This window comes from Bufo gargarizans, chromosome 3, assembly GCF_014858855.1.
Source record: "Bufo gargarizans isolate SCDJY-AF-19 chromosome 3, ASM1485885v1, whole genome shotgun sequence".
Taxonomy (NCBI): domain Eukaryota; kingdom Metazoa; phylum Chordata; class Amphibia; order Anura; family Bufonidae; genus Bufo; species Bufo gargarizans.
In genome coordinates this window covers 528,281,960-528,307,294 of record NC_058082.1, presented here as the reverse complement: position 1 = coordinate 528,307,294, position 25,335 = coordinate 528,281,960, and the positions used below count along the sequence as shown (strand labels likewise).

Sequence of the window (25,335 nt, the reverse complement as noted above, 5' to 3'; positions counted from 1 at the left end):
CCAAAACACATTTACAAACTTCTCCTGAGTACGGCAATACCACATGTGTGACACTATTTTGCAGCCTAGATGCGCAAAGGGGCCCAAATTCCTTTTAGGAGGGCATTTTTAGACATTTGGATCCCAGACTTCTTCTCACGCTTTAGGGCCCCTAAATTGCCAGGGCATTGAGCACCCCACATGTGACCCCATTTTGGAAAGAAGACACCCCAAGGTATTTAATGAGGGGCATGGCAAGTTCATAGAAAAAAAAAATTTGGGCACAAGTTAGCGGAAATTGATCTTTATTTTTTTCTCACAAAGTCTCGCTTTCCGCTAACTTGGGACAAAAATTTCAATCTTTCATGGACTCAATATGCCCTCAGCGAATACCTTGGGGTGTCTTCTTTCCAAAATGGAGTCATTTGTGGGGTGTTTGTACTGCCCTGGCATTTGAGGGTCTCCGCAATCATTACATGTATGGCCAGCATTAGGAGTTTCTACTATTCTCCTTATACAGGGAGTGCAGAATTATTAGGCAAGTTGTATTTTTGAGGATTCATTTTATTATTGAACAACAACCATGTTCTCAATGAACCCAAAAAACTCAATAATATCAAAGCTGAATATTTTTGGAAGTAGTTTTTAGTTTGTTTTTAGTTTTAGCTATTTTCGGGGGATATCTGTGTGTGCAGGTGACTATTACTGTGCATAATTATTAGGCAACTTAACAAAAAACAAATATATACCCATTTCAATTATTTATTTTTACCAGTGAAACCAATATAACATCTCAACATTCACAAATATACATTTCTGACATTCAAAAACAAAACAAAAACAAATCAGTGACCAATATAGCCACCTTTCTTTGCAAGGACACTCAAAAGCCTGCCATCCATGGATTCTGTCAGTGTTTTGATCTGTTCACCATCAACATTGCGTGCAGCAGCAACCACAGCCTCCCAGACACTGTTCAGAGAGGTGTACTGTTTTCCCTCCTTGTAAATCTCACATTCGATGATGGACCACAGGTTCTCAATGGGGTTCAGATCAGGTGAACAAGGAGGCCATGTCATTAGATTTTCTTCTTTTATACCCTTTCTTGCCAGCCACGCTGTGGAGTACTTGGACGCGTGTGATGGAGCATTGTCCTGCATGAAAATCATGTTTTTCTTGAAGGATGCAGACTTCTTCCTGTACCACTGCTTGAAGAAGGTGTCTTCCAGAAACTGGCAGTAGGACTGGGAGTTGAGCTTGACTCCATCCTCAACCCGAAAAGGCCCCACAAGCTCATCTTTGATGATACCAGCCCAAACCAGTACTCCACCTCCACCTTGCTGGCGTCTGAGTCGGACTGGAGCGCTCTGCCCTTTACCAATCCAGCCACGGGCCCATCCATCTGGCCCATAAAGACTCACTCTCATTTCATCAGTCCATAAAACTGATTGAAAAATCAGTCTTGAGATATTTCTTGGCCCAGTCTTGACGTTTCAGCTTGTGTGTCTTGTTCAGTGGTGGTCGTCTTTCAGCCTTTCTTACCTTGGCCATGTCTCTGAGTATTGCACACCTTGTGCTTTTGGACACTCCAGTGATGTTGCAGCTCTGAAATATGGCCAAACTGGTGGCAAGTGGCATCTTGGCAGCTGCACGCTTGACTTTTCTCAGTTCATGGGCAGTTATTTTGCGCCTTGGTTTTTCCACACGCTTCTTGCGACCCTGTTGACTATTTTGAAGGAAACGCTTGATTGTTCGATGATCACGCTTCAGAAGCAATGCAATTTTAGTGCTGCATCCCTCTGCAAGATATCTCACTATTTTTGACTTTTCTGAGCCTGTCAAGTCCTTCTTTTGACCCATTTTGCCAAAGGAAAGGAAGTTGCCTAATAATTATGCACACCTGATATAGGGTGTTGATGTCATTAGACCACACCCCTTCTCATTACAGAGATGCACATCACCTAATATGCTTAATTGGTAGTAGGCTTTCGAGCCTATACAGCTTGGAGTAAGACAACATGCATAAAGAGGATGATGTGGTCAAAATACTCATTTGCCTAATAATTCTGCACTCCCTGTATTGAGCATACAGGTAATGAGATTTTTTTTTTCCGTTCAGCCTCTGGGCTGAAAGAAAAAATGAACGGCACAGATTTCTTCATTCGCATCGATCAATGTGGATGAAATAATCTCTGCCCCAAAAAAAAAAAAGGAGGGGAAAGGCGTCTGCCAGGACATAGGAGCTCCGCCCAACATCCATACCCACTTAGCTTGTATGCCCTAGCAAACCCGATATCTCCATTCACATCAATCGATGTGGATGAATAAATCATTGCCGGGATTTGTTTATTTTTTTATATACAAAGTGTTTGCCAAAGCATATGAACACAGCCGCACCCTCAGCTCATATGCCTCGGCAAACGTATCTTTTACTACAGAGAAGAAATCTCGTCTTGCAGCGCCGCATACACCGACTTTTGTGTAATCTGACAGCAGTGCAATGCTTCTGTCAGAATGCACATCAGTGCTGCAGCTAGTTGATCGGTTGGTCCACCTGGAAGGTAAAAAAAAAAGGGCGCAACGCAATAAATGTATTAACTTTATAATAACATTTGAACGGAACATATAACTTTATTTAACTTTTTGAACAGAGCGTAAACTTTTTTGCTTACCGTGATTATTATTATTATTTTTTACCTTTATATGACAAACCTCTCCTTCCCCATTAGACAATGTGCAAAGCGCAAAGAGCCCAGAGATGTGGCGAAGTACATTATGCACTTTGTCCCAGGTGAAAGGAGAGGTTTGCAGCAACTCTGTGTGAATGGGCCCTAATAGCCCTGTGTGCCTTTCCTGTGAGATGCAATCCCTATGCTAAGTGTACCTGTGTGTGGTACTTCCGGAAACACTCCCCTAAGCATAGGGCAGGGTGGTCAGGGCAGTCAGGACAGAAATAGCGGGTGTCATGCCTTATTCCACTCCTGCTACAAACACAACATCTTTTTCGGGGTGACGGTTGGGTTGAGGTACCAGTAACGACATTGGGGAAATGTCGCTCGTGTAGACGGCTCACTACACTGGTGGTTGGGGCCACGGAACCTCCTGGATACAGGAGGTTCTCGATGATCTCTTCCTGAAATTTGAGGAAGGATCCTGTTCTCCCAGCCTTACTGTAGAGAACAAAACTATTATATACAGCTAATTGAATCAAATATACAGACACCTTCTTATACCAGCGTCTGGTGCGTCGGGAAACTAAATAAGGAGCCAACATCTGGTCTTTGAAGTCCATCCCTCCCATGAGCGAATTATAGTCGTGGACACAGAGGGGCTTTTCAATGACACTGGTTGCTCGTTCAATTTGGATTGTCGTGTCTGCATGAATGGAGGAGAGCATGTAGTCATCACGCTTGTCTCTCCATTTCACCGCGAGCAGTTCTTCATTACACAAGGCAGCCCTCTCCCCCCTTGCAGGACGGGTGGTAACGAGCCGTTGGGGGAAGCCCCGGAACAAATGCCTGAAGAGGGGCACACTTGTGTAGAAATTGTCCACATAAAGATGGTACCCCTTGCCAAATAAGGGTGACACCAAGTCCCAGACTGTCTTCCCACTGCTCCCCAGGTAGTCAGGGCAACCGACCGGCTCCATGGTCTGATCTTTACCCTCATAGATCCGAGATTTTTGGGTATAGCCTGTGGCCCTTTCACAGAGCTTATACAATTTGACCCCATACCGGGCGTGCTTGCTTGGGATGTATTGTTTGAAGCCAAGGCGCCCGGTAAAATGTATAAGGGACTCGTCTGCGCAGATGTTTTGCTCAGGGGTATACAAATCTGTTGTTGAAGTGGTCTATGAGGGGCCGAATTTTGTGGAGCCGGTCAACAGCTGGGTGGCCTCTGGGACGGGAGGTGGTGTTGTCGCTAAAGTGCAGGAAACGCAGGATGGCCTCAAATCGTGCCCTGGACATGGCAGCAGAGAACATGGGCATGTGATGAATTGGGTTCGTGGACCAATATGACCACAATTCATGAATTTTGGTTAGACCCGTGTTGAGGAGAAGGCCCAGAATTTTTTTTAATTCGGAAACTTGGACGGGTTTCCACCGGAAAGGCTAGTCATAATAGCTTCCCGGGTTGGCGGCTATAAATTGAGTGGCATACCGATTTGTTTCTGCCACGACTATGTCCAAGAGCTCCGCAGTCAAGAACAGCTCAAAAAATCCCAGTGCCGAACCGATCTGAGCTGTCTCATCCCGAACTCCAGACTGGGCGGTGAAAGGGGGAACTAATGGTGCGGCTGAAGTTGGGGACTGCCAATCAGGGTTTGCCAGCACCTCAGGGACTCTAGGGGCTCTACGAGCCTGTCTGTGCGGTGGCTGCGATGGGGTAACTATTGCACGTGCCACCGTACCAGCTTCAACTGCCCTTCTGGTGCTCGCCACTTCACCATGTTGTACGGCAGTGTGGTACTAGGTCCAGGGTGGGCTGCGCTGCTGGTATATGCCTCACCACGTAATCCGACAGAGCCAGCCCCACTCTGCTGCCCTTGAAGCGGATCCTGTGAAACCTGTGGTGTAGCAACACGGGGCCGGGTACGCCTGGTGGTATCAGGGACCTCAACCTCCTCGTCCGAACTTTGGGTCAGACTGCCACTGCTTTCTACAGGTTCATATTCTGACCCGCTGGATTCGTCAGATGAGGGTTCCCATTCCTCATCCGACTAGGTCAGAAACCTGTAGGCCTCTTCAGAAGAATACCCCTTATTTGACATTTAGACTACTAAATTTAAGGGGTATTCCCTGAGACTACCCAAGAAAAAAAGCAAGCCTGTCTTACAAATTGGAGGCTAGCGAAGTACCGGAGGCCACTGCGATTGATAAAAAATATCGAAACAGCAGCGCTTGTAAAGTGATTGTGCAGTGATCAAAAAATATATAATTTTTGTCACTGCGGCAGGGCGGGCGTGGGTGAACGCACGTGTGGGCGACCGATCAGGCCTGATCTGGCAAACACTGCGTTTTGGGTGGAGGGTGAACTAAGGTTACACTAATACTATTATAGATCTGACTGTGATCAGTTTTGATCACTTACAGATACTATAAAAGTACAAATGCTGATTAGCGATACGCTAATCAGCGAATCAGTGACTGCGGTGCAGTGGGCTGGGCACTAAACGATCGCTTACTACCTAACCAAGGGGCCTAAACTATACTAAAACCTAACAGTCAATACCAGTGAAAAAAAAAAGTGACAGTTTACACTGATCACTTTTTTCCCTTTCACTAGGTGATTGACAGGGGAGATCAAGGGGTTAATTGGGGTGCTGGGGGCTGATCTGTGGCTAAGTGTAGTGTTTTGTGTGTACTCACTGTGATGTCTGCTCCTCTGCTGGAACCAACCGACCGAAAGGACCAGCAGAGGAGCAGAGAAGCCATTTAACACCTTATATTTGGATTTTACTTGGACTGGTGGCTAGGCTTGGTGGAGGGAGTTCCCAGTCCACACCCTTCCAGTATGGGTTTTCCTTTCTACCTGAGGTGATCGCATGTGAGGCCTGCTGTAATCAGGCTTGCATAAAGCACCTCAGAGTAGGTCAGTCTGAGGAGGGAGAGCAAGACTGTTATGTGAAGCAGAGGCTCTGTGTGTGGTCTTAGTCAGGAGGACTGAAGGGCCACAAGGCTTTGAATAGCCTGAGGTTTGGAGGACCTAGTGACACCTAGAGAACGAGGGTTGCATGCCCAGCGTCTGGAGGACTACTGGGCCACACTCCCCCAAAAGGTACTGGAGCTGTCACAGCCTTGAGGCTGCAGTATTGATGTTGGCTGATGAAAGCCGCATATAATGTCCATGTGTGAACTGAGCTCTATGAGTGAGGTAGGGACGTATTTTGTTTAGGTAGCGCCTAGACGGGCAGGAGTTTATTTGTGTTTTAAGTGTTGGTGGTGCGGGAACCTCACCCCACCCAGTGATGTATAACTGGACTATCCTTTATAAGAAGACTGTCAAAATAAATGCACAGTTTGGACATGAAAATCCGTTGTCTGGTGAGATACCTGTGAGTGTGACCCTCTGAAAAGAGACAATCCCTTACAATATAAATATATATATTGTAGGAAGGCGCAAGGGTCCGTCATTGACGGAAGGTACATGTCACCGAGGTTCCTGGCCTTGGTGAGATAAGAACCGGTTATTTTATGTGTTAGCCGCAGCTAGTGCTCGCTGACACTGTTTATTCTTAGTGTGGCTGAAAAGTTGATCCGGGCCGGTTCTTATTGGGAGCAGCCGAAGAGCAGGCTGGGTGGCTGTTCCCCACGTCCAGGCCAGGTTTTGGGCTGGGGTTTAAAAACCCAGCCAGCAGCTCAGCTGGGTGTGGTATGTTCCTCCAAGTAAAAGTGGAGCTGTGAAGGCTCTGTGTCTCTGGGAGCTGCATGAGAGCCACCAGCTGGAAGCCAGGCACCCTAAAGCCTGCTGTGGATATTTAGGTGACGTGTTTGTTTTGAGTTCTGTGGACGTTGGCCGTGTGAAATAACATGAGGAATTTCTGTGGTGTGAATTAACACCTGGACTCTGCCAAGTGTTTGTGTTATTTTTTTCCCTTGTTGTGTGAATAAACACTGACTTTTGCTTTACTACCGTGTTTTTGCCTCTGTACTGCGTCCGCTTACCCTGCCTACCAGAGCGAATCTCTACAATTGGTGGAGGATGTGGGCAAGCGCAGTGAGGCTGGTGTGAACGCCGAAATATTTTTTTCCCTTGTGGAAGCTAACCTGCAGCAACACGAGGCTAATAAGCAGCAGCAGGAGACCAACCAGTTGCTGCTACAACATGTAATGGCATTACAGTCAGCAGGAGCAACCCCAAGGTTACACGATGCCCGGAAGCAGTACGTGCAGCGATCCCTAAAATGACCCCCGTAGACGACGTCGAGACCTACCTGGCGATTTATGAAAAAGTGCCCACCAGGGAAAAGCTGCCCCAAGACCAGTGGGCTGAGATCGTCGCTCCATTTCTGACGTCAGAGTCCCAGCGGGTGTTTTTTGACTTGCCTGACGATCAAACGGCCGACTATCCAAAGGTAAAGGGGGAGATTTTGCCAAGACTGGGGGTGAATGTGCTGGTCCAGCCCCAGCGAGTGCTTCAGTGGGGGTTCAACCCGGCGGAGCCCGTGAGACCCCAGCATTATGACTTGCTTAACCTGTTACAAAAGTGGCTACAACCTGACGTGTTGAGCCCCACTGCTATGTTGGACCGGTTATTAGCAGACAGGTTCTGGAGGGCTCTGCCACCTCCTCTCCAGCAATGGATTGGCCAGGTCTCCCCAGGGATTGCGCTGGAGATGGTCGACCTGGTGGAGCACTATGAGGCTACCCGGAACTTACAGGGGGGTTCTGTTGGGAGGGGGGCAGTCAGATCCCGTAACTCTCCACCCCGGACCCAACAACTGGTGCCCACCAAACCTGCCCGGGATATAACCCCTATGGACCCCGCTCCAATAATCTGCTGGCGGTGTCGGGAGCCAGGTCATGTTCGACCGGACTGTCCACGTCAGGGGGAACCCATGGACACGAACTGTGGCTTCCGTCAATCATTATATGCCAGGAAACTGTGTGCAGTGGGTGCTTCGGAGTCTCTGAACCACCTGTGCCAGGTTGAGGTGGGAGACACTACAGCGGAGGCTCTATTGGACTCAGGAAGTCTGGTGACCCTGGTAAGGGCTTCCCTGGTACGCTCCGCGGAGTACACCGGCTGTAAGGTTGGAGTCATGTGTATCCATGGGGACTTAAAAGACTATCCTACTGCTATGGTGTCTCTGTCTATGGTTTCCGGCAGGTGGATCCACGAGGTGGCTGTTGCAACCCACCTCCACTATGAACTTATAGTAGGGAGAGACTTCCCGGGTTTCACGGCACTGTGGCCGGTTCCGAGAGTGACTGATATGCATGATACAGGTGTAACCCTAGCAGAATGGCCCGGCTCAGGGGAGAGACCAGAACCCTGGGAACCTGAGTCTAAAGGTCCCGCGGTAGGGGTGACCGCCACTTTGGTGGAAGAGGATGAGACAACCCCACTGGGTGTAATGGTGGGAGACATGGAGGACTTGCCACCAGGGCCTGAGCTGGCAGACCTCAATGTCTCCGGGGATAATTTTGGTACCGCGCAACACCGGGATCCAACCTTGTCCCGAGCCTGGGAAAATGTGCTAATAATAGATGGTGAACCACAACAACCAGGGGCAGAGTCGGTGTTCCCCCGTTTTGTGGTCCATCAGGATATGTTGTATTGGGTAAATCAGGTGCGAGGTGAATCCATTGAACAGTTGGTGGTGCCTCAGGCTTATCGCAAACTCGTGTTAGAGTTAGCACTCCAGCATGTTCTCGGGGGTCATCTGGGAATGCAGAAAACACAGGACCGGATACTACAACGGTTTTACTGGCCCAGTGTGTTTAAAGAGGTGGACGAGTTCTGTAAGTCTTGCCCAACCTGCCAGGCAACTAGCCCCCAGCACCTTTTTCGCAGTCCCTTGGTACCCCTCCCGATCATTGAGGTACCTTTTGAGCGAATCGCTATGGATCTAGTAGGTCCTGTACCAAAGTCTGCCAGGGGACACCAACACATCTTGGTTGTCCTTGTTTACGCTACTCGGTACCTGGAGGCAGTGCCACTGCAACATACTTCTGCGAAACTTATAGCTAAAGAGCTAATGGAGATGTTCTCCCGAGTGGGGCTACCTAAAGAGGTCCTGACTGACCAGGGGACCACTTTTATGTCCAAGGTCATGAGGGAACTCTACAAGTTGCTGCGTATAAAACAGTTACGGACGTCCGTGTACCATCCACAAACGGATGGACTAGTGGAAAGGTTTAATAAAACTCTAAAAACCATGTTAAAAAGGGTGTTGACCAAAGATGGAAAGGATTGGGACCTTCTTCTGCCCTATCTCATGTTCGCAGTGCGAGAGGTGCCCCAGGCCTCTACTGGGTTCTCACCCTTCGAATTGCTATATGGCAGACATCCTTGTGGCTTGTTGGACGTAGCCAAAGAGGCATGGGAAGAACAACCCACTCCGCATAAAAGCGTCCTGGAATATGTTACCAAGATGCAACAGCGGATAGAGACCGTTTTGCCTCTTGTCAGGGAACATATGGAGGCCGCTCAGCGAGCCCAGAGTCGGATCTATAATCGGCAGCCTCGGGTCCGGAACGTTAACCTGGGTGATCGGGTTTTGGTTCTGGTGCCGACAGTGGACAGTAAGTTCCTAGCCAGGTGGCAGGGGCCCTACGAGGTACGTGAAAAAATAGGAGAGGTAAATTACAAAGTACACCAGACGGGGAGGCGAAAGCCGGAGCAGGTTTACCATGTTAATTTGCTAAAACCTTGGAAGGATAGGGAAACCTGTACGGAAGACAGCTCGCGACCGGGCTTTCATGGACAAGAGGTTCCGGCTCCTAAGTCTGATGCAAGGGAAGCGGTTGCCACAATAAAAATTGCTGACAGCCTCTCCTCTAAACAGGCTCAGGAAACCAGGGAGTTTGTTAGTCGGAACACGGATGTGTTCTCAGACCTCCTTGGACACACTTCCGTAATCCAACATGACATTGTCACCAAGCCTCAGGCAAAAATCCGGTTAAAAGCATACCAAGTACCCGAGGCGCGGCGAAAAGCCATCTTGGAGGAAGTGCAACTTATGTTGCGGCTGGATGTCATCGAGGAGTCTAAAAGTGAGTGGGCCAGTCTGATAGTATTAATACCCAAGCCAGATGGGACATTGAGGTTCTGTAATGACTTCCGCAAACTTAATGAGGTGTCCAAATTTGACACGTATCCCATGCCCCGAGTGGGTGAGCTTATTGAAAAGTTGGGCCAAGCCCAGTATTTTTCTGTGTTTGACTTCACCAAAGGGTACTGGCAGGTACCCTTGACAGAGGCTGCCAAAGAAAAAATGGCTTTTGTCACGCCAGAGGGGCTGTATCAGTACAAGGTATTACCCTTTGGTCTACATGGCGCTCCCTCCACGTTTCAAAGGCTAATGGATATTATTCTCCGTCCACATCGTCGATACGCTTCGGCATACCTGGACGATATCGTTGTCCATAGCACCGACTGGGAAAGTCACCTACCTAAAGTACAGGCTGTAGTGGACTCCCTTAGAAAGGCAGGGACTAACAGCCAACCCAAAGAAATGTGCAATAGGGTTAGAGGAGACTAAATATCTTGGGTATGTCATTGGACGTGGAGTCATTAAACCCCAAGTGAGCAAAATAGAGGCGATACGGAATTGGCCCCGACCTGCCACCTCTAGACAAGTAAGGTCATTCCTGGGAATGGTGGGCTATTACATGAGGTTCGTTCCCCATTTGCCACTATAGCGGCTCCGTTGACAGGGCTTTTAAAGGGACGGAAGTCCGAGATAGTCCGCTGGAATGACCAGGCGGAAGAGGCTTTCTCCGCTTTGAAGTCGGCCCTGTGTGGGTCCCCGGTTTTGGTGATGCCCGACTTCAAGAGGGAATTTGTGGTCCAGACTGATGCCTCCGAAGTATGCCTCGGTGCGGTACTGTCTCAGGAAGTCAACGGGGAGGAGCATCCCGTTGTCTTCCTCAGCCGTAAGCTCACTCCAGCGGAGACCCGGTACAGTATAGTGGAGAGAGAGTGCCTGGCCATCAAGTGGGCACTCGAGTCTCTCCGCTATTATCTGTTGGGGAGGAAATTCCATCTGGTGACCGATCACTCCCCTCTCAAGTGGATGAGCCAGGCCAAAGAGAGGAATGCTCGGGTCACCAGGTGGTTCTAATCGCTGCAAAACGTAAAGTTCACAGTAGAACACAGGGTAGGCCGGTTACAGGGAAACGTGGATGCCCTGTCCCGAGTACACTGTCTGGCGTGTGTTCACCCACTCAGGGTTAAACAAAGGGGGGAGGTATGTAGGAAGGCGCAAGGGTCCGTCATTGACGAAAGGTACGTGTCACCGAGGTTCCTGGCCTTGGTGAGATAAGAACCAGTTATTTTATGTGTCAGCCGCAGCTAGTGCTCGCTGACACTGTTTATTCTTAGTGTGGCTGAAAAGCCGATACGGGCCGGTTCTTATTGGGAGCAGCCAAAGAGCAGGCTGGGTGGCTGTTCCCCACGTCCAGGCCAGGTTTTGGGCTGGGGTTTAAAAACCCAGCCAGCAGCTCAGCTGGGTGTGGTATGTTCCTCCAAGTAAAAGTGGAGCTGTGAAGGCTCTGTGTCTCTGGGAGCTGCATGAGAGCCACCAGCTGGAAGCCAGGCACCCTAAAGCCTGCTGTGGATATTCAGGTGACGTGTTTGTTTTGAGTTCTGTGGACTTTGGCCGTGTGAAATAACATGAGGAATTTCTGTGGTGTGAATTAACACCAGGACTCTGCCAAGTGTTTGTGTTATTTTTTTCCCTTGTTGTGTGAATAAACACTGACTTTCGCTTTGCTACCGTGTTTTTGCCTCTGTACTGCGTCCGCTTACCCTGCCTACCAGAGCGAATCCCTACAATATATATATATATATATATATATATATAGAGAGATCTCTTTCTCTCTCTCTCTCTCTCTCTCTCTCTCTATCTATATATATATATATATAAACTATGTTTAAAAAATCTGCACAAAAAAATTATCCCCGCTTACTGATCAGGCACATATGCACTGACCAGTGCTTGGCAGTCACAGCTCACATGCAGAAAAAGTGGTGCAGAACTGGAAAAAAAAAAAGTGACAAAAAACTCTCTGCAATTAGTTACCAGCTAAAATGGCTGCCTGCAGAGGGGTTCCATTTCCCCCTGCTGCAATAGCGCTGCCATTGGTTGGAGCATTGTTGCAGCCAATCGCAGCACTGGCAGGGGACCCCAAACACTAATTTCCTCTGCCTGACTTCGGGGGAGACTGGTACCAACTCATTAAGCACCATTTACCCCTGTCTGATCCCCCCAGTAAGACCATAAATGGATAAAAGTAGTGCCAATGATTCAATGGGCCGGTCTGCACTGACCGGCCAATCAACATGATCAGGACTGCAGGGGACGCAAATAAGTCCTGGAACCCTTAGTTAAAATGGCTGCTCTGCACGGCAGTTATCATGAGATTAGCCATGGTGACCAGAGAACCCTTGAGCCATACATGTACTACGCTGGTCAGTAGGGGGTTAAAGCATACCTGAGTTTTCAAAAAAGTTTGCATAATGACTGTGTTTCTTTGTACAATGATAACTGTGAAGAAGCAGTTATGTTTAGGCTTCCCAAATTTTTTTTTGCCATGGTATTCCCCGTTTCCGATGCACAGCTAGATGCATTTCTCTCACTCAAAAGCAGGGGGTATATCCCTTCCTCCAGTGCTGTACTGCTGTGACATCCTTTCCTTCCCTTCCCAATAATGACCCAGTGTAATTTGTCACATCGTGTTTATCTGAGACCTTCTATGAACCAGATGTTTTTTTTTTTTTATTATGTCCTTATATGTAAAACAATAGAAAGAGGGTGTACTATGGTTTTCTCATGACAGCATAAATGTGTTAGTTAACCTTCTTTTGTGTATGAAGGCCCTGGAACAAGGGCTAGGTTCCTGGAGTCTAAATACTGTAGAAATAGAAGACTCTTGTCCATAATGAGCACATTCCATGGTTTGGGCTGTCTTCTCAGGCACATAGCCTACGATTAGTTTAGAAACCGATATGAAAACTGCTTTAACTTTGTGAGAAACAGGGTAATAAAGTTGTTTAAAGCCTTTTGAGATGAAAATCCTCCATGTTGGTCTTGGTGCCTACCAGTTTAACCCTGGAGGTGCAGATCCCTTTATAAATAAAATTGTTACATGTAATTTCTGTAATTGTTATACATTATGAAAGGTTTTATTTTCTTATGTTTTAACATGTTTGGCAAAGTGATCATGTAAAATAACAAAACAAGGCAAAAAAACATTTTACAGTAGAAGATATATTATTCTTGAATCCTGATAATACCTCAACTGCTGCAGAAACTTTTTTGAGGGTGCTGACAAACGCACAGGTTTTTTCATACAGCTTTTGAAGCCAAAACCAAGAATGGATTGAAGTGGAGAATTAGTATCTGTCATTTATGCAGAACTTTCTATCCTCAATTGATTTTGGCTTCAAAGTGGCATAAAGAAGCCTTAATGTATGGCAGCACCCTTAGGGGGAGATCCCTGTTCAACATTATTTAATTAATATGGTCTGCTGCAGCTCTACTTCCTGCAAAATCCGTGTCTGTGTTGCACCTCTCAACTCTGTATATTGATCAGGTAATATGAATGTGATAGTTACAGAATTATTATTTATTGATATTCACCTGTATTATAGTAAAATAAAACATTATAAAGATTATTACCTCCAAGATCATAGATTGTGTTGAACTCCGAAAGGTCAATAGCTTGTACAACATATTTTCCACAGATACTCCATGTTGAGTTCATGAAATACATAAAACCTAACATGTCTTCTTCAGACCTATACAATCACAAATAAATGGATTACATGAAAAATAGTAACAGTCTTAAAACATTTAGGAAATAGGTAAGAGTGCAGATGTCTTGGGATACTTTCACACTAGCGTTTTTGGTGGAACAGGCAGGGTTCAGCAAAAACTTTTCCGTTAACGATAATACAACCATCAGCATCCATTATAACGCATCTGGTTGCATTATCTTTAACATAGCCAAGACGCATCCGTCATGAACTCCATTGAAAGTCAATGGGGGATGAATCAGTTTTCTATTGTGTCAGAAAAAATGGATCCGTCCCCATTGACTTGCATTGTGGCTCCGCATCCCAGGACGGAAAGCAAACCACAGCATGCTGCGGTTTGCTCTCCGGTATGAGAATGGAATGTTATGCATTTTGGAGCATTCCATTCTGTTCAGTTACGTTTTGTCCCCATTGACAATGAATGAGGACAAAACGCAAGCGTTTTTTTCCGGTATTGAGACCCTACGATGGAAAATAGAGACGCTAGTGTGAAAGTAGCCTAATCTTGGTTTAAATGGTCCCCTCCCCTTTCCTTTAGCCTTACATGGTCAAACAGCTTATGTTTATCTGATAGCCAATGTCATCCACTTGCTCACACAGAGGCAGTCCGCTCCTCTCAAGTGGTGATGTCATGATGACGTCACTCTGTGCTCCCAGCGTGAACACGTGGTGACATCATCAGTGACGGCATCACTAGGGATGAGCAAATCGAGCTTCAGATTCAAGATCCAAAGTCGATTTGCTCAAAACTTCGTTTTAATGCTGTACAGAGATCAGTCTCCGTACAGCATTAAAATGTATGGGTTCCAGCAAGAACCATTTTAAAACTTCCAAAGTTGTCTTCGGTACCGGAACCGACTTCCTACTCCTGTTTTAAAATGGTTTTCAATTAGAAAAATTTAATGCCACAACTATTCACTGAAGTCTCATTCCAACTAACCGAAGCCCATACATTTGAATACTGTACGGAGACGAATCTCCGTGCAGTTTTCAAGCAAGGTTTTGACCAAAACGACTTTGGAATTAGGATTCGAAGCTCGCTTAACTCATCACTAGTCATCACGCTCAGCACAGGTCCTTCAGCAGGTCTTTTCCACTCAAGAGCTAAGTAGTGTTAAGCGCGAATATTCTAATTGCTAATTTTTATAGCTAAGATCTAGAACATAATGCTATATTTTCGTAATTGCAAATATTCTAGATTTTTTTTATCCTTATTATGCTATCTTCCATATTTTTTTTTATAGTTATTATTTTACTTACTTTCTTTTTATCATCAATACATTTTTAGTGCTTTTAACCTATGTTTAATAAATTTTTATTAGAAGTGTTTTTTAACCTATCATTAATACATTTTTATTAGAAAGGTTTTTAACCTATTATTAATAAATTTGTATTTGAAGTGTTTTTTTTAACCTAGCTCACTCAATTTAGCAGAAATTTTGGTACGCAACCCCTGGTAGCTCAAATGCACTAATAAAATAATTGTGGGGCGCTAAAATAAAAAAAATAAAAAAGTTTATTGGTGTACATACTGTAGAAAGCAGGTGAATTAAAATCCAACTTATGTATGGTGTCACGTCCACAAGCCAAGGTACAAGTTACCAACTGGGATCTCAATGAACCTATATTGGAGTCCCGTAATAAATGAACCCCATCAGGCGGTATCGCACAGTTGGAATGGATAGTGGACCGTGCATCAAACTTAGGGTTTGGGCGTGCAGCTGTCTCAGCAGCTGATCAAACACCCAAAGCCTGTTGAAACAACAGACCTGTGCATGTGGGACACAATGTCAGCATACAATGCTCAGCTTGTTCCTAATACACAAGCCGTGCAGGAGAGAGTAACCACAATAAATTGCAAACCAGAATGCAGGTTACACATCCCTACAGTGCCTATACCCCAGCATAACTGTAGAAGTTCCACTAATGCCTAACTCGCCCTGCACATCTATAGGCTTTGAAAGTATAGTTTGAAAACTGGCTGAAGGACCATGTCCAGAGATTTGTGGGCACCAGGACATAGAAAGGATGCACTGCAGCTGGAAAAAGTACAGAGGAGAGCGACTAAACTAAAGGGGAATGGAAGGTCTTAGTTATGAAGAAAGATTCCAAGAATTGAATTTATTTAGTCTTGAGAAGAGACGTCTAGTGGGGGACATGATTAACCTATACAAATATATAAATGGGCCATACAAAAAATGCGGTGAAAAGCTGTTCCATGTAAAATGCTCTCAAAAGACAAGGGGCACTGCCTCCAATTGGATAGGAAAAAGTACAGTCTCCGGAAGCGTCAAAGCTTCTTTAGTGTAAGAACTGTGAAGCTGTGGAATAGACTTCCTCAGGACGTGGTCACAGCAGGAACAGTTTCAAAAAGGGTTCAGACTAATTCTTAAAAGTAAAAAGCATTAATGCTTAAAAAAACGTGTAGAAATCTGAGTCTCAATTCCTTTTGGGATTTGCATCCCCACCTATCCCTTGGTTGAACTTGATGGACGTATGTCTTTTTTCAACCATATTAACTATGTAACTATGTAACTAGAGCTTGCACAAACCCCATTGTGACATCAGAGCAGCTTACCAGACAAACACTCATGTTATGTCACAGCAGCTTAACTTGGGGAGAACACCAACAAAAATGTTCCCCTGTATATGAGCTCCTTGATATCCAACTTAATTGAATAACAGTGGGGTGCTACAAGTTGAAAGGGAGTCATGCAAGCTTGTTTAGATCTACTATATTAGTTTAGTGGCTTCCACTTTAGTTTTTCTGGTGAAAAAAGAACCGTTCAATTATTCATGAAGGCCAAGGTAAAACTATTGCTGCCTTCAATACTTAATCTTTTTTTTTTTGTTCTAATATTACTCATTTAAAAATTAAAACAGAAAAGAGGTTTATCACATACTGTTGGGGAAATTTAATATGAGGGGACTTTTTAAAAGTCTGCGTAGCACCCAGTGTCAAACTGGGGTTGCTTTGGCCCATTAGGAGAAATTATTATTGGGGCCAACCATTATTTCTAGAGATGAGCGAATCAAAGTTGATGAAGTGGAATTCAATCCGAATTTTAGGAAAAATTTGATTCGCACCGAATCTGAAATTCCTCAGGCTTTGTGGCTGCTTCACGTGTGAGAACATGGAAGACATGGAGCAAGGAACTCTAGGAAGGTTGTGCATGCGGCCAATTAGCAGCCAGCCCTGTGATGTCACAGCCCTATAAATAGCTTCAGCCGTCTTAGATTCTGTCATTTTATAGTGTACTAAGTGCAGGGAGAGACATCAGCAGGCGCTAGGGACAGTGCTAGAAAAAACTTCATTGTGCTAAAAAAAACGATTTACAAGTGCAGGGAAAGATTATTCAAGGTGTAGGAAAGGATAGTGAGGAATCATTCCACAGCATTTATGTTAAACAAGGTTCAGTAGGGGAGGTTACAGCCTGGGTAATAGGAACAATCCTATTACACCTTTCTGCACTGACTGGACACCCAAATTGCCATTATACAGCTCTGTAATTCCAGCAAACCGTTCTTGTTATTGGGGTGTTACAGCCATTAACAGAGTGTAACAGCATACAAGGGAATGCTCCAAACTCCGAACGGAACCTCACGAATAGCTGCTAGCAGACGAATAGGAAACGCACCCAAGCAGCTTACACTCCTAGCAATCAGTCTCTAACAGCATACAGTGAATCTACCCAAGAACGAGATGAGGCTCCGTGTTGAGGGTAAAGCAGTGGACAGCCAGAGCTGTGTGTTTTTTGTTCTTATATAACATTGTTACACACTAGTACCACCCACAGGGTTTTGTAAAAACAACCAATAAACACAGACAATACAGTAAAACACTCCCACACAAAATCCTCCCCTCTACCTGTGATACAATTACCTTACACAATGGGTTGATGTAATTTTCACAGGCAGGAGAATACACAATGTCTTCTGTCCTGGTGACAACCGAGGAGTAATTCAATTATCTCTCAGGACAAAGGGAAATCGCCAATACACACGTGGGGACAATAGGACAGACATCACTATTCAAATATACAATGTCACAACCATTACAGTAAACACAGACATTTAACATATCCCAAAATGGCACGAATTAGACCAGGGGTTCAAAAGTTAGTAAAAGTCCTTTGTGAACAAAGGAAGCATGGCTTTTCTGCCCAAATCCAGTTTTTTACAGAGTTAGGCTGTGTGAGATAATTGGCTTAACTGGGTGTGGTAAACTAACTAGGTACAGAAAATACCTCTATTCACAACAGCAAAACTACACAAAAATACATAACTCCTATCAAACTGAACAGAACCCCCACATTCAACTTATCCCCAGATGGCTTGGATCTGAGCGCTCAATATATCCGAACAGCGCTCAGAGGCCACAAAAACAGTCAAATCGCCATGGGGTTTAAGTTTAGCATGGGCTGATGAGAGGGCCCATAATCCGGGGGCAAGAGGCTGGCAACCAGGCTTCTCCAGCACCCAGTGGCGAGGTTGGTTTCGCTACATTCAGGGTTTATTGCAAATAAATATTTCTGTCTTATTTGCCCTTGTGCCGTGCAGTTATATGTTCTTAAGCATTTTTGGGCTTGTATTAGTGGGGGAAAAAAGGACTTATTAGCTGTTGTGTGGTGAAGTACTAAAATGAAAGAAAAATATATTTGCCGTTCAGCGGTGCAGTTATATGTTCTAAAGCCTTCTGTGGCGTGTATTAGTGGCAAAAGGAAAATATATTTGCCGTTCAGTTATATGTTCTAAAGTCCTTTTTGCCGTGTATTAGTGGCAAAATAAAAAAATATTTGCCATTCAGCGGTGCAGTTATATGTTCTAAAGATTTTTGTGGCGTGTACTGTATTAGTGGCAAAAGAAAAATATAGTTGCCGTTCAGCAGTGCAGTTATATGTTCTAAAGCTCCTTTTGCTGTGTATTAGTGGCAAAATCAATTTCTTAACGCATTTAGTTGCATTTAGTTTAGATAACATGTCTCAAAGCATGTGTGTTAACCCTGCTACACCCGTTTTATTTGCCAATAAGCGGTGCAGTTACAGTATATGTTTTAAAGCCCTTTTTGCCTTGTATTAGTGGCAAAATAAAAGTATATTTGCCGTTCAGCGGTGCAGTTATATGTTCTACAGCCTTTTTTTTTGCGTGTATTAGTGGCAAAAGAAAAATATATTTGCCGTTCAGCGGTGTGGTTATATGTTCAAAAGCCCTTTTTTGAGGTATTAGTGTGAAAAAAAGGACTTATTAACCATTGTGTGGTGAAGTGAGAAAATTACAGACTTTTTTAGAGTGCTTTCATTAGCTTTTTTTTTTATTTATATATTTGATCTAACAGTATGTCAGACAAAGAAGTACCAAGCCCTGCACAGGGCAGTGGCAGAGGCCTAAATGATTCTGGCACAGGCAGAGGTCACAGCAGAGTAAGAGGCCGTGGAAGAAGGGGTCACTTTGAGAGGCCTGTGCTCCCAGTGTAAGCTTGTGGTCATGTCTTGACCAGAAACTCAGCGTTCTTGAATGGTTGACTCGATCTTCGACTTTGTCGCAAGTGAAATCAGACACCACCAGCCAAGAGTCAGTGGGTTCGATTAGTTGGCATGGCTCGGAAGGAGGACCTGTGCCCTGACCTGTCCTATACCTGCCTCTGTCCTTTTCTGTTCCCTCAGTCAGAGAAGTATTTTATGCTGTGGGCTCAGCTCCACTATACAGTCAGGAAAAGCTACTGGAAGACATTTAGCAGCAACTGGCAAGCCAAGATGTAGAGGACAAGTAGTGATGAGGAGAGTGGTGTGGGAGCTGGTGTTGTGAGTGCTCCTGACCCAGAGATGGTTGAGGAGGACATCAGTGGCTTGCAGACAGTACTCGATGATGATTATGTAGCTGATCGCACTTGGGAGTCGGGTGACGAAGTGGATTTATCATCATCGGGAGAAGAAGGTGGCAGCTTGCCAGTGAGGCAGCAGTGGAGCCAGTAAGTTGCTAGAGTGGCCGGGAGTCAGCAGTGGGAGGTCGGGAGCCAAACGTGCCCGGGGTAGTCTACTTGCTTTGCATGAGCCTACCTGCCCAGGAAGTAGCAGTGCAAAGGGTTCACGGAGGCAGCGGCGGTAGCAGTCAGTCAGTGCGTAGTGTTGGGGGTAAAATCACTAACTCAGCGGTGTGGCAGTTTATTTGTTAAGCCGCCAGAGATGGTGAACATGGCCACATGTAGAATCTTTGTGAAGAAGGAGAAACATGGCCAGGGTGTCAATGTTGGCACCACGGCCCTTTGTCAACATATGCAGCATCACAATAAAGTGGCCTGGGAGAACTGTGGCTCAAATGTGATGGTCAGCCTTGCAGGAGCAACCGCTGCATCACCCAGTGGCATGCACCCAGTTTCAGGCAGTCAAGGCTCCACCACCTTAGCTGTTGGGAGCTTTCTGTCCTTCCCATCATCTGCTGATCCTGATGCTCCTGCTCCTTGCCCTCCTACTCCTCCTCAGTCATTCCATCAGCAATCGATCACCAAAGCGATTGCCAAGAGTCAACAGTATGCGTGCACTCATCCAACGGCGCAGAAGCTGAACGTGCTCCTGTCCAAGTTGCTGGTGCTGCAGTCCCTCGTTTTCCAAGTGGTGGACTCTGCACCTTTCACAGAACTGATGGCTTGTGCCGAGCTGAGGTGGAGAGTCCCAAGCCATTATTTCTTTGCCAATAAGGCAGATTCAGTCCTGCACACACATGTAGAACAGAAGGTGGGCCAGTCCTTGAGCCTGTGAGTGTCTGCCAAAGTCCACGGCAGCGCCGATGTGTGGAGCTGTAACTATGATAGGGACAATACATGTCCTTTACGGCCCAATGGGTGAATGTGGTTCCTGCACAGCCACACCAGCAACTTGGCCAGGTGATGCTGCTTCCGTCTCCACATTCTCACACCATTGGTCCAGCGACAAAGTCTGCCTCTGTCTCCTCATCCTTCATGTGTCCTCAGCCTCCACTTCAGGGACTATTCACAGTGCCCCTCCAGCTTACCACACATGCAGGGCACAGCGGTGTCACGCTGTTCTGCACCTCGTTATGTCACACAGAGGAGGAACTGCTCCATGTCCTTTATGAATAAATCAAATCCTTTCTTCACGACAACTCAAAATCAGAACCATGGTGACAGACAATAGGAAGGACATGGTGTCGGTGCTGCGTCAAGGAGGGCTGAGCGGTTCCTGAAGTCTTCCACCCATCTGCAAGACATCCTGAGAATGGCCAGGAAACTTTGCATGCACCTCAGCCACTCGTACACCTCAAAGCACACCCTCTTTGAGCTGCAATGGTAGAACTGCATCCCCCAACATAGGCTGATATGCAACGTTTCCACCGTTGGAATTCCACCATATGTTGGACCGACTATACAAACAGAGAAAGGACATAAACGATTTATTAATGATCCAAGCGTACAACAGTACTCCCCTGTGTAACTTCGATCTCAGCCAGTGGCACCTGCCATTTGCTCAGGCCCTTTGAGGAGGCTACGTTATTTGTCAGTCGCCAGGACTATGGGAGGAACGATGTCATTCCACTGCTTCATGTCCTGCAACAGATGCTGGTAAATCTGGCTGGTCAGGGAACTGGATATGTGGTGCCTAGATCTCATGGCCACATGAGCCCTGTGGGGGCTGAACTGGAGGAGGAGGAGGACATTGTAGCACAAGCAATGTTTAGCGAAATGGGTGGTTTTTATACACAGGTGACAGGAAAGGAGGATCAGGAGCAGCCAATGGAGCTACAGGGCGATGAGGAACAGGAGGCAGAGGACCTGGACACACCATGGCAGTATGCAGTGGAGATTGAGAGAGGGAGCCCTCCCGAGTCACTTGCATAAATGGCCCAATGCATGCTCACTTGCTTGCATAGTGACAGCCGAATTGTCAGCATTTGGGAGAGGATTGACTTCTGGCTCTTCACCTTGTTGGACCTTCGCTACCGGTCCAAAATGGGGGCCTTTTTTACACCAGCTGAGAGGGACGACAAACTGAACTACTATAGAGACATTCTATGTAGTCAGTTGGCCACTGCTTATCTGCACCATCGTCCATCCTCTCACAGGCCTGACCGGGGGGCCCTCTGCGCTCAGATTCCTCTGCCATGGCTGCTGTGGCAGGGTGGGGGGAGAGGAGCAGTTCCAGCTCCATCAGCAGCAACTTGAGTGTAAAGTCGGTGATGAGCAGCTTTCTTCATCCACGTAGTGAAGAAACTACTAACCAGCAGCATCAGCAGCAGCTAAACCTGGAGCAGGACCTGAACCCGTAGGTGGTAGCATACTTTGACAGCACCCTGCCACCCCACATTGAAGATCTACTGAACTACTGGGCAGCCAAACTGGATTTGTGGCATCAACTGGTGGAGTTTGCCTTGGAAAAGCTGTCCTGCCCGGCCAGTAGTGTGGCATCAGAGCGGTGTTTAGTGCAGCAGGGGCCATAGTTACCCCAAGAAGAACTTGCCTGTCCACCCAAAATGTGGAGAGACTGACCTTTGACAAGATGAATCAGGCGTGGGTCAGCCAGGATTTCTACCCACCAATGCCTGATGCATCAGACTAGATCATCCATTGTGCCGCACCAACACTTAGACAAAAAAGACCAGTTTATTCTGGCTACCTGCCTCCTCATACTGCTTCCATCTCTGTGGGCTTCTCATGCTGCTCCCACCCTGTGTACAAAACACAGAAGACATGCAAATTTTCCGTTCACGTGTCATCTCTGTTTTGGATCCACTCCTGTTTTTTTTTACATTAGCAATACTGATGGATTACTGACCAAATGCTGACCGAGTGAAGGTGGATGCTCCACAGACAGGATCCGTTTTTTGTGGGTTATTGTTCTGACGGATCAGCGGAAGGGCAAAATAATCAGTGACGTCATCACAAACTTACTGCTGACACCCTCTCCACTCTATCGGGGGGCTCTACTTGTATAAGTGTTTAATAGAATAGGTTCTGTAGACATCTATGTGGAATTAGCTGACGATGTTGTAAAAGGAGCACACTTCTGTTTTGCAGTAACATCAACCTGTAAGGCTCAGTTTATACTTGAGTTACTTGGTCGGTTTTGGCCCTGTGCCTGCCCAAATAAGTGAAGTGTGCAGTGATTCTAAGAGTGACGCCTGTCATCTGCATGTCATACTGACTCACAGTATTATTTCACTGCCAGAGCAGACTTCCTATGTGTGCTACTGCAAGGCACAGTGTTCCATACCACTATAAAGGCTCTCTGCAGTAAGGAAATAGCAGATTTTTAACGAGATTCGCCACAAATAAATTTGGATCGAAGCTAATTTTTTCCAAAAATTTGGCGAACCGGCCGAATCAATTTTCTTTTCAAATTCGCTCATCTCTAGTTATTTCATCAATATAGTCTAATAGAGGGATCAGCAACCTCCAGCACTTACACTGTTCTAAAGTTACAAGAACTCCAAAGCTCCAAATCCTTTTCATCCCCTTGAACTTTGGGGCCCACTATGGTATCAGAGCCTAGGCCTACCAGTAGATCCTCTGGTACTCTGGTGGGTTAGTGGAACCCTGGGAGCACCAGGATTGAACTGGCCCAGATATTTACATTCAGTGTTTCTACAGCGGGTGCCCCACTATTTATTTACTTTTAATGTTTCTAATGTGCTACTTTTCATCATATGCATGTTTTACCTTTGACACAAGCATTTATTACAACTAATATGCCTATAGAGAACAGTGCTTTGGTGTTGTTGTTTCAGCCATGAGTACCCTGCGATGGACATTTGAACAAGAATTACTGTATGTGTACATGAGATTTATAGTCATAAATTTGATTTATTGCATATGATATATGTTTTTTATCCAATGTGTTTTTATCCAATATTGTTGAATATTTTAGATGTTGTATTTGTTATTGGGCGTTTATAGATTTATTGTAGAACCAACTGCTAATATATTGTTATTTGATTATAATATAGTAGCTGATTGGTGGGTAATCAGTAGGCTGGGTGCTCATAAGTTAACAGGTGAGCTGCCATTGCCCATTTTTTTTATTTTTAAAGAATTAAAGTGATAATTTTTTATTCTTGAATATGAAGCCCAGAAGCATTTTTTTCTTGGTTATCTGTTTTAGTACTTGTATTCCACAAACAGCATACAAAATGTTTCCATGTAGCCCAAGCCCTATTTCACAGTTGGACATCACCATTCTCTTTGTCAAGAGGTTGTGTCTAAAGCCTGTATTACACAGGCCAATTGAGCAAGCGATTGTCGGGAGGGAATTCCTCCTAGCAATCGCTTGCTAGCTAGCAGAGGAGACTGCTGCTATTGCATGCTGCAATCTCCTCTGCAGCATGGGGAGGAGCGATCGCTATGCAATCGCTCGCCCTCTTACTGTCTAGTAGTTTGCTGGCGGCTGATCGCTATTAGACAGCAGGATCTGCCGCCGGCAAGAACCTGATCGGGCAATCATCGTCAATATTACAATGCAAGATGATTGTTAACAAGTGTTCATGCAAAAGCTCTTTAGCGATTATTGGCCCCAAAAAATCGGCCAGTGTCATACAGCCTTTACCATTCTCTCAAAGATGAATAAGCAGTGTGAGCAAACAGCCTCTTGACAATGTGAATGATAATACTCAGTTGTCCATACTAGGCCAGAAAGGTAGTGATGTCTATAGACATGTCAGGATGGAGGTAGGTGAAAAGATGTGCAAAGTTTTGGGATAAGTTCAGGGCCTTGTTTTATCAGTGGAGTGGAAGACCTCCAGGATTGCTGACCATAAGCTCATTGAAGTGGCTGAAAGCACCTGTCACTGACGTATCGAGACATACAGACGTTCCCGCGACAGGTGGCAAAAGATCTGCGAGACTGGCAACACGTGGTGTGATCTGACATGTTTTCCTTTAGGATCAAATTACGTCTGTTTGTTTCTGGTGCTTGCCACACCTTCTATCCCCAAGTGTGGCTATTGTGGTCATTTAGCCTTCTCTATTTATTGTTATTTCTCCCACTATGCTATGCGGTTTATAGCTTCTCTTAGACTTGTGGTTAGCTTGGTTCTCGGCTTCATGGAAAATAAGTGTTTCCTTTCCATTTTGTATTTTGTTTATATAGATACTGTGTGTGTTGCCTTTCCCTGTTGTTTGTCATTAGGCCTGAGGGAGTCTCCTGTTCGTCCTTCCCTATGGAGGAACCGGTAGACTCAGTCCTGACATTAGTTCCAGGGTCCTATAGGGTGATATAGGATTCTAGGTATCCGTTGTATGAACTTACCTACCTTAGGTTTCTGTTCATACTGGTATTCTGTCAGGACCGGAGTTAGGGTTTTCTCTAGGAGGTGTCCATCTTCCTTCCCTAGTTTCCTGGCCTTTTTCCAGTATCCGCTTTCCCTCCTATGCTCGGTGTGATGTTTTCCTCCCACACACAAGTGTGACAGCAAAACACACTCCTCATCCATTACCCTGGCACAGTGGCTCATCCCTATGAGTGGCGAGATGTAGAACCAGAAACAACAGCCATGTGCTAATCAGAAGAGGTCCCAAAACACGGACACCGGCCATGTGCGTTCCACTTTTTTGCTGCCCGCACATGGCCGGCACTTTAAATAGAAACGCCTTTTCTTGTCCGTGTCTGGGGACAAGAATAGGACATGTTCTATTTTTTTGCAGGGAACGGAAATGCGGATGCGGACAGCACACAGTGTGATGTCCGCATTTTTTGCGGCCCTATTGAAAATGAATGGGTCTGAATCCAGAATTCTCCTTTAAAAGACAGCAGACAGCCAAATGAGAAGAGTCCTGAAGATCAATGCCCCTCCCTCCCTAATTTTTTATTTTTCATCTTGTCATGGCTAATGCTCAGTCGACTTGGTTTTAGCAAAAAATTATTA

The 25,335-nt window shown here is 45.7% G+C and overlaps 1 protein-coding gene across 1 annotated transcript in view; it reads right to left on the bottom strand.

Annotated features, from left to right (window-relative positions):
- LOC122932900 (acetylserotonin O-methyltransferase-like) overlaps positions 1-25,335 on the bottom strand; it is a 167,302-nt gene that overhangs the window by 91,714 nt on the left and 50,253 nt on the right. The window contains exon 5 of the mRNA XM_044287568.1: positions 13,328-13,446. Within this exon, the coding sequence (XP_044143503.1) occupies positions 13,328-13,446 (119 nt within the window). The remainder of the gene's footprint in view (positions 1-13,327; positions 13,447-25,335) is intronic.